Source organism: Ipomoea nil, unplaced genomic scaffold (assembly GCF_001879475.1).
Source record: "Ipomoea nil cultivar Tokyo-kokei standard unplaced genomic scaffold, Asagao_1.1 scaffold0114, whole genome shotgun sequence".
NCBI lineage: Eukaryota > Viridiplantae > Streptophyta > Magnoliopsida > Solanales > Convolvulaceae > Ipomoea > Ipomoea nil.
The window spans coordinates 1,072,987-1,085,961 of NW_017616542.1; the positions used below are offsets into that span (position 1 = coordinate 1,072,987).

General features: G+C 30.1%; 1 protein-coding gene across 1 annotated transcript; it reads left to right on the forward strand.

Moving 5' to 3' along the window:
* The first annotated feature begins 10,949 nt into the window (after positions 1 to 10,949).
* Positions 10,950 to 12,704, forward strand: LOC109146772 (DCN1-like protein 4). The gene is made up of 8 exons (XM_019294453.1): positions 10,950 to 10,988; positions 11,064 to 11,206; positions 11,296 to 11,332; positions 11,424 to 11,507; positions 11,618 to 11,678; positions 11,796 to 11,902; positions 12,288 to 12,353; positions 12,477 to 12,704. The coding sequence occupies exons 1-8, from the start codon at positions 10,950 to 10,952 to the stop codon at positions 12,570 to 12,572; spliced, it is 633 nt and encodes a 210-aa protein (XP_019149998.1). The 3' UTR covers positions 12,573 to 12,704.
* Positions 12,705 to 12,975: the final 271 nt, after the last annotated feature.

The window sequence follows — 12,975 nt, forward strand, 5'->3', positions numbered from 1 at the left end:
TAAAAATAAAAACAAATGCACACTCATAGTTGCAATGCTTACCTAAAGACACAGTGTTATACACACGCCAGATCCAACGCAACCACATCCCATTACAAAAAATAAAAAAATAAAAATCCAACATGATGCAATGTTCCATTGCTAGAAGTTTGCACAGGCCATACCACACAAATGCACACACCACCGTAAAAAAAATAAAAATAAAACAAAAAAAATTACACAAAATTCTAATGTCAGGCTAACGCACACGCCACCACCAATTTGTGCACACAAATGCACACGCCACCGTAATAAAAAAACGACATGATGCAAAAGTTCAATTGTCAAACATTTGCATACGCCATACTACACAAATGCACACACCACCGTAAAAAATAAAAATAAAACAAAAAAATTAAGCAAAATTCCATTGCCAGGCTAACACACACGCCACCACCAATTCGCACACACAAATGCACACGCTGCACACCTTAACACAAACACGCACACAACAGCGCCATATCAACACATTCGAATAATACCCTTTCCGTCGATTTCATTCAAAACAAACTAACAATTTCATTCCACGCACACCCCTAATAATAAATCTGTGTACAAAAATGAATTATCGGAAGTTGGAAACCCCTTTACCCAACAATTTGCACTCACCATACCATGGTTACGCATACACTTCAAATGTTATAAAACACATACCAACATAAAATAACATCTATGTTCAACAAAAAATAAACGGAATACCCATCTTACCTTCTTTTCCATTTTTTTTTTAAAAAAAAGGAAAACACAATACGTTACGCACACATCTAATAATAATTTTCTACAAGAAAACACCGTCGGGGCCAAAAAAAAACTTTCTCATGCCTTATGAAGTAGACACGTTGCACACACCGTCACACATACACGCACACACCAGCGTGTATAAAAAAATCCAACAAGAATGAATTACTACAATGTGTTCATGGTTTGAGTGGTACAGCTACTAACAAGAATGAATTACTACTTATTTCATTTTGTGGTCTATTATTATATCAAAGATTCCCATCTAATTCTAACCAAAATTAACACAATAATAGAATTACTTTTTAACCATTCTAATTAAAATATGACCTTATTTACACTATATTTCTCATTCAATCTCATCCTTCCATTAGAAATATATTAATGAATGAGATGTGATCTCATTTAATATGGGTTACTAACAAATAAGGAAACTAACAAATAAGGAAAATTATTCCACTTAAACACATTATAATTATTTTTTTTATTTTAATGCTACTGACTCTATTACAAAATGTATCTGTTCATATACTTTCTCAACCTACTGAAACACAAAGAACCAATAATGCCCCTAATGAGACTTGAACTCACAACTTTCTAAATGAAAGTCCAACCCAAGTACCATTAGACTACATAGTATTGGTACATTACAATGATCTAATATTTGATTCAAAATACAATTCTGATTCCAATGTTTAAATCAATCGCCCCAAATTATTTAATTTCCTTTACAAAATTCACTGTTTATTTGTACGTCTAAAATTCAACGACATAACATTATTTATATACTAGTATTTGTCTCGTGCGATGCACGAGAAATATGTTATAAAAATATATCATATATGAGGTTTATTCATATATAAAAATTTTGTTATTTAATAATTATGTGTGAATTGCTATGACACAATTATGAACATAAATATATTTACAATTAAAATAAGAATTGATATTTAAGGAGGGTGTTTACTACAAATCTTAAATTCTAGAAATCTCAAAGGTCTAAAATTTTTGATCCGTGGTGACTCTGGAAATTGTAATTCAATTACTATTGTAGTTTACTAAGTTCTTAAAAATGTGTAATATTAAATACTATGTACTAAATTTTTAAGATTGACCTCATTAGAATAATCTCAATTGAAGTTTATTTGTGAGTTTTTGGATGGATTGAATGAGGCAAGAGAGATGAAAATGAATTAAGATTAATTTGAATTTTTATACACCATGTAATAAATAAATAAATAAATAAATAAATCTTAACTATAATATAACCATATGGTTTGGTGAGCAATTATTGTTACAATAATTGCTCACCAAACCATATGACTATATTATAATTAAGATTTCTTTTAAAAATACTCATTCTAAAATCAGAATCTATACTCTATGCTATATATAAAAACAAAATCCTGAAATTTTAACTTCCCGCCCAATTCCTAAAAAGTATTTATTCCTAATAAAATATATTGATTTCTACTTTCCTATTTGTACAATAGTTCTAGGTTAAAATTCTATTCTAAGATTATAAAATAGTGTAATACAATTCCTATTGTAATCTATACTATATATATATAAACAAAATCCTGAAATTTTAACTTCCCGCCCAATTTCTAAAAAATCTTCCTTTATAATTGGTCAAATTATTTAATTATGATAAATTAGGGAATAATTAATGATGGTAATAGAAATCCTAGAAGAATATAGAATTGAAAAATATTTAATTATTGTTATGTTATTATTGTGACTCACGGAATACAATACAAGAATATTTAATTATGGTTATATTCCTAACGGCCATTATATACTAACAGAACTTGAAAAGAAACTAATAATAATAATATAATAATAATGATAATATAAGTGGTAATAATAATATCTAAAAGTAATTAAGTGTTAATAATAATAGTAAGAATATTAACGTAAGAATTATAACATAGAATAAATCGTAATAATTAATAACTATAGTCTAGGATTAAATTTGAAATTGTCAGGAAAAATAAGCGACCTGTGGTGAAATTAACCCTTAAATAATTATATATCGATTTAAATATTCATAATATATTACAACAATTCCATTCCGTGCATCGCACGGGTAAAAATACTAGTTAATAATTATAATACAAAGACATTACTCAACCTAACTCGAACTTTAAATTGTCTTTTAACTTAATATTCACAATTTCTACTATACAAATAAGAGCCAAAGAAAGTTAGGCCTATAATGGGTAGAAAAAATGATGTCAAATTATTAAATTAAATGAATGGTTCGGATTGTTCAAATTTTAATTTTTGCATGAGATTTCCTAATTTATCTTAATTATATTATCCGTTAACTTTTCCGTTAAATATTATCTTCTCTGTCAATTCACCGTTAACATTGCCTAGAAATCCTTATAGAATTATAATATTAAAGTCTTAACAGAACTCTAACCCACAAATCCTTATAGAATTATAACTATACCATTAGTTTACAAATGCAAGATAATATAGTCAATTAATTTAAAATTATTTCTCTTAATTAATTTATTGATAATGAATAATTTTTTTAATAAAGACATTGTAGGGATAATGTCTACTATACAAATAAGAGCCAAAGAAAGTTAGGCCTATAATGGGTAGAAAAAATGATGTCAAATTATTAAATTAAATGAATGGTTCGGATTGTTCAATTTTTGCATGAGATTTCCTAATTTATCTTAATTATATTATCCGTTAACTTTTCTGTTAAATATTATCTTCTCTGTCAATTCACCGTTAACATTGCCTAGAAATCCTTATAGAATTATAATATTAAAGTCTTAACAGAACTCTAACCCACAAATCCTTATAGAATTATAACTATACCATTAGTTTACAAATGCAAGATAATATAGTCAATTAATTTAAAATTATTTCTCTTAATTAATTTATTGATAATGAATAATTTTTTTAATAAAGACATTGTAGGGATAATGTAGCGAATATAATCAATTGATGAATTTTAATGTAAAGAATTTTTATATTGGAGAAAAATAAAGAAAATATAACTAATGAAATTATTTCTCTTACTTAATTTATTGATTTATTGATAATGATTTTTTTTTAGAGGTGACCACGGTTCCGGTTTGAACCGGAACCGTGAATGTGCAAACCGGAACCGTCCGTACGGTTCCGGTTCCGGTTCTTAACCGAAACTTCGGTAAAGGTTTGTATAATCTTGGAACCGGACGGTTCCGGTTCCAAACCGTGAAATCCCAAAAAAAAAAATATTTAAAAACTTGGCAAAGGCCAGTAGGCCACTCGTTAGTGGCCTACTGGGCCACTTTAGTATAATTATTAAAAAAAAAAAAAAATTCGGTTAGAACCGCCGATTCTAACCGGAACCGGAACCTTAATATAAGGTTCCGGTTCCGGTTCCGGTTCGACCATTTTCGAAACCGGAACCAGAACCGCGGTCATGCCTAATTGTAGACATATAAATATATAATTCTAAATTAAAGAAATGCATATGTATTATTTTTTGTTGTAGCTACTAAATTATTATTTTAATTTAATAAGAATAAAATAGAGTACTAATTATGCCAACTTTGATTGGGATGATGTTCGAACTTAAGACCTTTTTCATTAGTTATATTGTCTTTATTTTTCTCCAATATAAAAATTCTTTACATTCAAATTCATCAAGTGATTATATTCGCTACATTGTCCGTATAATGTTTTTATTAAAAAATAAATATTCATTATCAATAAATTAATTAAGAGAAATGATTTTATTAGTTAAATTGTCTTTATTTTTCTTCAATGTAAAAATTCTTTACATTCAAATTCATCAATTGATTATATTCACTACATTGTCTATTATCTTTTTTTGTGCACTATTTTTTAATTAAATGTCAAAGTTATAATACAAAATAATGATATATATTTGTTTACCAAGTATTTTATTAATACCATGAAAAAAAAAATTTAAAAATATAATTAATAAAGTCAATCATATTAACTACTTGAGAGATTTGTTGTCAAAGAGAGTATTCAAATCACACAACATATTGAAGTAAGAACTAACTCGCAATATCCTTGTTTGACAATCAGCAGTTAGCAGTTAACATTAGCGGATTTGACCAACAAATTATATTAATAGCGGTAAAAAGATATTTGAAAAAATTAGTTGTTTAGATTAACATGTAAAATGACATCTTACATATAATAAAGCTATATGGTTGGGAAATAATTAATGGTATAATTAATTACCAACATTATTATTATTACTAGCTATAAATATAAAATAGCCACAACATCTTTTACTAAAAAAAAAAAAAAAGCACAATATTTAAAAAATAAAATAGCTGTTTTTTTTTTCTCGCCCATAACAAATGATTACATTTATTGAATTAATGGAGTTATTAAATGTTATGATATTAGGATTAAGGATTCCGATTCCCGATTAATAGAAAATATGAAACGATGCAATATTAGTTAAATCTCGGGCTTTACAATGAAAGTCTATTTGATATGCTTTTGTTATTTATGGTGGTTCTTGGGATTACAATATTAATTAAATTTTCGATGAAAGTCTATTCAATATTTGAAACAGTGCAATTAATGCAAGCCTCTACATATAATTTTTCTCCATCTCAAATGCTTCAAAGAAATGGCAGAAGCGAGAAGGGATGAAGAAAGCAAATGTTGCGGGCCGTGAGTCAATTATTGGACTTCAGAATTAAAAAAAAAAAAAAAAATCATGTAAGCCATAAATAAAAATTTAAATATATATAAATGTATATATCGTATGGGTCTTTAATGTTTTTGGGTTGTCTAAACTTAGGACTTTTAAAAGAAAAAAAAAATACATTTGAATTATCTCCACAAAAAGTGGTCTTGGACTTATAAAATGACATTTTAGTTTATGGAATGCCATGTGCATAAAGAATATATTATATAATCATATAAAAAAATGTGTTCAATTAGAGTATAAATTTACTCATACAAAATTTGAAATTTGCTTTATAAATGTAATTATCTTAGTTATTATTCGTATTGTGAAAATTATAATATAGATGAAATACAATTAAGAATAAATCAATGTAATTATGTAAATTCTCTCTATAAGTTTATTTGAATATGTACATAATTAGAGATTATATTAACCATACAAAATTTTAATTATAATTTTGTATTCTATAAAAATAATAAATACTTGACCAATGGAAGCTCAAAAATATTATTATATTAAAAAATTTAAAATATTTTTATTTTTTCTATTTTTTTATTTATATTTATAATAACATAATTTTCCCCCGTGCATCGCGCGGGTGAATTACTAGTAATAATAATAATAATAATAATAATAATAATAATAATAATAATAATAATAATAATAATTGTTTTAAAAAAATAAAAAAATATAATTAAGCCAATCATATTAACTATTTGGGAAATTTATTGATAAAAAGAGTATTCAAATCACACAACAAATTAAAGTGGGAAACTATCTCGCAATGTCATTGTTTGGCAATCAGCAGTTAGCTCTTCAATATTAGTATATATTTAATATTTTATGCCCTAATTTTTATTTGCTCTCCCTTATGTCCCGTATTCGGTTTTAACCATACCTATACAATTATTTTATTGACAATTATAATCAATGACTATATTATCTTGCATTTGTAAACTTAGAATTACCTATTTAAATACGCAAATTCAACATTCAATTATCTATGCATGAACAATTCCAATATAATCTTGCCTTGATATACTTTAAAGTACTTATTTTTAAAAAAAAAAAAAAAAAAAAAAACATTGGGCATTATCACAATCACGTAAAAAACTAGTATATAAATATAACTACACCATTAGTGTAACTATAATATTAAAGTCTTAATAGAACTCTAACCACAAATTCTTATAAAATTATAACTACACCATTAGTCTATATATTAAGCCATTGCCCATGGGTTAGAAGTACAAACCTAAATTATTATGCAACACAACATCAACGGGGAATTCTGAGACTTAGTCTGATCAGGCACAACATCAACGGGCAGGTATGTTTGTACATTTCCTATCATGTTTCTATAATACTATTTGTATATACATCTCCTATCATATACTAGTACAAAAAGACCCATTCGCGTCTTTACTCAAATGGTAATACGCATCTTTACTAGTAAAGACGCGTATGACACAGCCACCGAAAGCTGAGTATTTTTGCGTGTTTAATTGGAAGCCGTAAGGTAGACTATACGCATCTTTACTAGCTAAGTAAAGAAGCGTATTGTGTTTAACAAAAATAAAAAAAAATAACAATAGGCGTCTTTAACGCCTATTTTTTTCTTTTAATATTTAATTTAATTCAATAGTATCCTGTACTAATTAATTCTTGCTAAACAGAAAATTCTAATACCAAACAACATTACATTTATATAGTTCAAACCATTCAACACAATATATATATATATATATATATATATATATATATATATATATATATATATATATATATATATATATAGGGACGCACTCAGGTGCGAATAAGTGCGCAGGAAGAAAATGCGAACGAATCAGCGCGCGACACGTGTCCAGCTCTAATAACTTAAAAAAAAACGCGGTGGCATTTTCGTAAATAATTGAACATCGAAGTGCAAGTAAAATCTCTTATAAGTGCACCTATTTTCACTTATAAGTGCATGTAATTTTGCCTTGTTAGCATTCACTTTCCGCAACCATTCATGCACCTGGGTGTGCTTATAACTATATGTGCAACTATTTATAACTATAGGTGCAACTACTTATAACTATAGGTGCAACTACTTATAACTATAGGTGCAACTACTTTCACCTATGAGTGCATGTAATTTTGCCTTGTTAACATTCATTGATCTGAGTTCAGCGGGTAGTAATACTCCTGAAAACCACTCGCAAACATTCATACACCTAGATGCAACTACTTATACCTATGTGTGCAACTACTTAGAACTATAAGTGCAACTAAGTATTGATGCTCAGTGTAAATTTTTACTTGCACCTATAATACATTTTACATGCACTTGTAATACATTTTACTTGAACTTCGATGTTCAATTATTTACGAAAATGTCACCGCGTTTTTTTAAAAAATCAGTGTTTCTCATCCATTAGATCTGGACACGTGGACGAACAGAATCCATTCCTATTTCGCGCCTGGGCGAGCCGTTCGCACCCGAGTGCAAGTCTATATATATATATATATATATATATATATATATATATATATATATATATAATCCTAACATACATAATTTTCTAACAAAATATAATAATCCAACATTAATCTATCATGATATATACAATGTAATTCTATCTAAAACACATATTGAGTAGGTGATCAAGCTTTCTATAGCCCCACACACAGAAAGTGGACAATTTTAGCATAATTTTATATTCTTTCAGCATTACTAGAAACTGATAACCTCCAAACATCTTTGTCTAGGATATAGAACATAAACTTGGTAGTTGGAACTGGCATCACTCACATACTTTGAGTCATCTTTAGCATAGAAGAAGAAAAATCCATAATGAACACAAGAAAGATGCCAACTTTGTGAGTAAAGAGTGAGGTGTCATCACAGACAAATAAGATTAAAACAAGCCCACAATTCTTGTAGATATAAAAAAGGGAAAAGTACCAGTAACGAAGATGAGGCTGCAATTCAAGGCAATGAGAGCTCTAAGGTGGTGGAAGAGACCCCTAAGATAAATCTTGTCCTTCATAGCGCATTGAGATTTGTTTACTTTCTGAAGTTGAACCATCCCGCGCGATAGATCTATGCACACCCTCTTGTTCCTCTTCAGCAGAAATAATAACATCACAAAATGACAACTTTAAAAAATTTAAAAGTGATCACAACCTACTAATAGAATAATCCAATGAGAGGTCTACAACTTTAAACAATATTCATATCTATTTTGCAAGACAGAATTCTAAAGAGATGTTCACGAATCAAAATACCTCAAGTTCATGCTCATTAAGCATGTTTATCAACTCCTTTTGTATTAAGACTTGGAACCCCCTCAAAAAATGAGAACTTTGTTCACTTATCTAAAACTCATATCAATTTTGTAATGCAACTTTAAAGACAAAAATACTACAATTAAGATGAATTTTATGACAATATAAGCATATTGTTCCATCAATCATTAGTGTAGTGCACCAAATCACTAATAAATAGTTAAATAGTAAATACCACTTGAAAAGAGTTGGGAAGTGGATTTTAGGAATGTAAAATTAGGAGAGGAGTTATAGGTGATGGGGAATTGGGTAATAGAGGTAGGGAGGGGGCCGAGAAGGTAGGGAGCTTGTTTTAGTATAGTAATACAACTGAATCATCATTCACAGCAAAAATATTAGGTCTGCTAGTAAATGGCACCAAGAAGGGAACTTGTTTTAGTATATCATTAGCTCTAGTATTTTCTATCATTGCCTAAAGTGAAAGTATTCAAAGAAGTGACTACTGAGCTTTAAACGAAAAAAATTGAAAAGCAACAAAGAAAAACATAAATCAATTTTCAATTGTTAACAATGCTACCATAGAGATGAAATGTTCATTGACACCATCAACATGGAAGTCACTAGGAGATGTAAATTGCCTTCTATTATTTCAATCTGACAACTACATTATTAACTTCATGTTAAAATAACAATTGCATAAGATTTTTCACATAGATAAAAATAAAAAAATAAAATGAGGACAAGAATGATCATATCATATAAGATAATAGTTATATTCCTTTGATCAAAGAATCACATATTCAAAATTCAGAACTATGCACAAGAATTATCCCAGAATCATCCAGCATCATCAGCTGGAAAAAGATTAAAAGAACCACTTTTTGTTATAAAGTGAGAAATTTCCCATCATTAATTATCCCAAAAGGCAAGCAATCTTGACTTCCACTAACAAGCTAAAAAGAATTCAGGTGACTGTCTAATTGAGTAAAATCCAAATTAATTGAAGATCCTAAATAAAAAAAAATTAAAGAAATCCTAAATATATGGTACATTTTTTTTTTTTTTCCAGAAAAAAGAGATAGATAGACAGTAAACTTAAATAAATACCTGTTGTTTTCTATACCAGTCTTCAATACCTGAAGATGCCGTGGAATGATGTCGCCGCTGAGAACGGCCACATCCGGCTCTTTGGGGACGACTTATGCGCCGCGGGCTTGAAGGGAGCCGTCAAGGACATCTATAAACATAGTATAATAAGGTGTACTGAAAATTTAAAAATCACAACATCTATAGAGATAACATATCCCGCCATTGTCTATTTCTCTATAATCCAATATGCACAATCCTAGTCCTAGTATAATAAGGTGTACTCAAATTCTAGGAATCACAACATCTATTAATCCTAATTTGGAACAAGTTATTACAAGTAAAGCAACCTATAAAAGGACGATAATCGGATTCTTAGTTTCTGCAAAATCGCTCCTGAAAGCTGCACTGCGGTTTCTCTCTTGTTGTCTAAGCTTCTCCATGGGTCGTGGTAAGTCCAAGAAACGCGCAACGTCCCAGAAACGCGCCGCCACTTCTTCCCCTCCACCGCCGCCGGATCCCGTTCGCTCCGGTACTACATCTACTTTACGTCTATAATGGGTCAATCCTCGTTAAAGTTTTTTTTTTTTTTTCAACTTTTGTGTATGTGTGGTTTGTATATCAAATTGAAACTGGAAAGGAGGAGGGAGAAGAAAAGTTGCTACCTTTACCATAAACTGGAAAGTTTTACGTTGTCTTTCTGTCGTGAATTAATTCTCGTATCAAAGTGGCAATAGAGAATTGAAATTTGTTGTTAAGAATCCTGTCCGGTTTACTTTCAAGAACATGGTTCTGAAACTGTATTACACTGCCTCACTTTATTCCTCTGTGTGCAGAAGCAGATATGGAGTTAGAACGAATTGATAAACTGTTCTATACCTATGCTAATGATTCATCTGGGTTGATTTAGTAAGTATTCCTCTGCTCTGCTCATTACTTTGATTTTTTTGTGTTAAGAGTCCCATATTGATAAAATAAGAGAGAAGTAATTGATTGGATTCAATCTTTTTGTGTGGTTTGGCTCATGTGCATTATAGCGTAGTTGAGCGAAACCAACTAGATTATACTCTCTCTGTCCTACTTATTGTTTATTGGTTAAACCAACTCAGACACATAAAATGGGATGGAAGGAGGAAAATTCTATATCTTAGTTACCAATCAAGTTAGTCGGGTTGTTGACACGATAATCATTATAAATTAACTTTTAGTGGGAGCAATTCCCTCGTCACTGAAAAAGAAAAAAAAAAAAACTGGATTTTCAGCTTCTTCATTTGTCAACTTATTCTTATGTTCTTCATTGACTAGCCCGGAAGGAATTGAAATTCTCTGCTCACATCTGGGAGTTGCCCATACTGACATCAGGATGCTAATACTTGCATGGTATACTAATTCACTCTTTAAATTTTACTTCCATCTCTTTGTGTATTTCTGTGTGCTGTGTTAACACTTATGGATTATTGGGTTTTTAGGAAAATGCAAGCTGGAAAACAAGGCTATTTTACTCTGGTAAGCGAAATGTACATATAGTCTTATTATCGGTTTAAATTTTACTCGTTCCTGTATTGAAAGTAACAACAGGCCGGTTATCATTTACTAGGAGGAATGGCGAAACGGGGCTAAAGAGCTAAATGCTGATACAGTAGAGAATCTAAAGAAGGCATTTGGGCAACTTGAGGAGGAGGTATATATGATTTTCACGTTTTCCATTCATTTCTGTCTGTGTTAAGCTCAGGTCTATCAAGTGTATTTTTTGCCAAGCTCTTAACTCGTTTCTCGTTCTCTTTTTTGCAGCTTCAAAGTCCATCAAACTTTGTAGACTTCTATGCCTATGCATTTCAGTATTGCATAACAGGTATGTTCTTTTATATATATATATATATATATATATATATATATATATATATATAGCTTCTTCTGTTGCTGCGTTCTTCTTTGCTGCTTATTGTCCTTTTCTCTTCCCGTCTTCTAGAGGATAATCAGAAGTGCGTCGAGACTGAAATCGTTTGTGTACTTCTGGATCTCGTGTTAGGCCCCCGATTTCAACCACAAGTTGCAGCACTTGTTGAGTATATACAGGTGAGTTGTTATTCTTCAATGGAGAATGCTTGCATTATAATATATTCAGCTGCGCTTTTAATTACCTTGTATCTGTCAAACAAGTGTTCTATTGTGTTAATGTTCCTGTTATTATAATGGATGGTTATCATATTTCAATTTGGGTGTACTTATGAAAAGGACGTCATTGTCCCTTGTGCACATTCTCCTGTAGTGGTTGTGGGTTTCCCTCGTTACTCAAAAAGGACATCATTGTCAAGATACAAACTAGTCTGCCATGTTTCACAACCCATAAACAGTGTCACATTTTCAAGTGTGGAGACAACTTTTTTTTTTTTTTTTTTAATCTAACAGAAATTATGTGCCCAATACCATGATGGGAACTAATTGTTTGTGTTTTGGTCAGGTTCAGAAAGATTACAAGGTTATAACCATGGATCAGTGGCTAGGATTTTACAGGTTTCTCAGTGAGGTAATACTTCACTTTCCTAATTCTTGATTGACTCAATTATTAAGGTTAATTAACTGCCCTTTTGTCTTTGTGTTGTTCTTGATTTATTCATATAAATAACAAAAACCTGTCTTGTTTGAACAGATTAGCTTCCCAGATTTCAGCAATTACGATGAAGAGCTTGCTTGGCCGTTGATCCTGGACGATTTTGTTGACTGGATGAGAGAAAAGCAGTGCTAGCATAGAGACACAAGATCAAAGTCAAATCTTCCTTAGAAAGATTCATTGTAAACAACATAGGATCCACAGTTCTTGGTTGCTAGATTGTTGATTAGAAATGTCCTACTTTTTTTTTTTTTTTTTTTTTTTTTTTTTTTTTTTTATAATATTCTTGTCAGCTCTGGGGAACAAACTTTGTTTCTTTCCCAGTTTTTCATGGATTATAGTTCTACACTTTTACAATATTATACAACTTTTCGATAAAGCATAAACAAAAATCATTTTATAAAGCATTATTAAAATCAGTGTGATAATCAGTGTTACAAAAATCTTGCCTAGACACCGATTAATCGGCGTCTAGGCGCTAGGTGCTAGGCGGTCGCCTAGCGTATCACCATAATCGGTGGTCTAGGCGGCTAGGCAG

Bases quoted from the DNA above. Each gene is read 5' to 3' on its own strand.
- LOC109146772 (XM_019294453.1), top strand. From the start codon at position 10,950: ATGGAAGGAGGAAAATTCTATATCTTAGTTACCAATCAA. The intron at 10,989-11,063 runs GTTAGTCGGGTT...TCACTGAAAAAG, and splicing joins ATATCTTAGTTACCAATCAA to AAAAAAAAAAAAACTGGATT. The intron at 12,354-12,476 runs GTAATACTTCAC...TTGTTTGAACAG, and splicing joins TTTACAGGTTTCTCAGTGAG to ATTAGCTTCCCAGATTTCAG.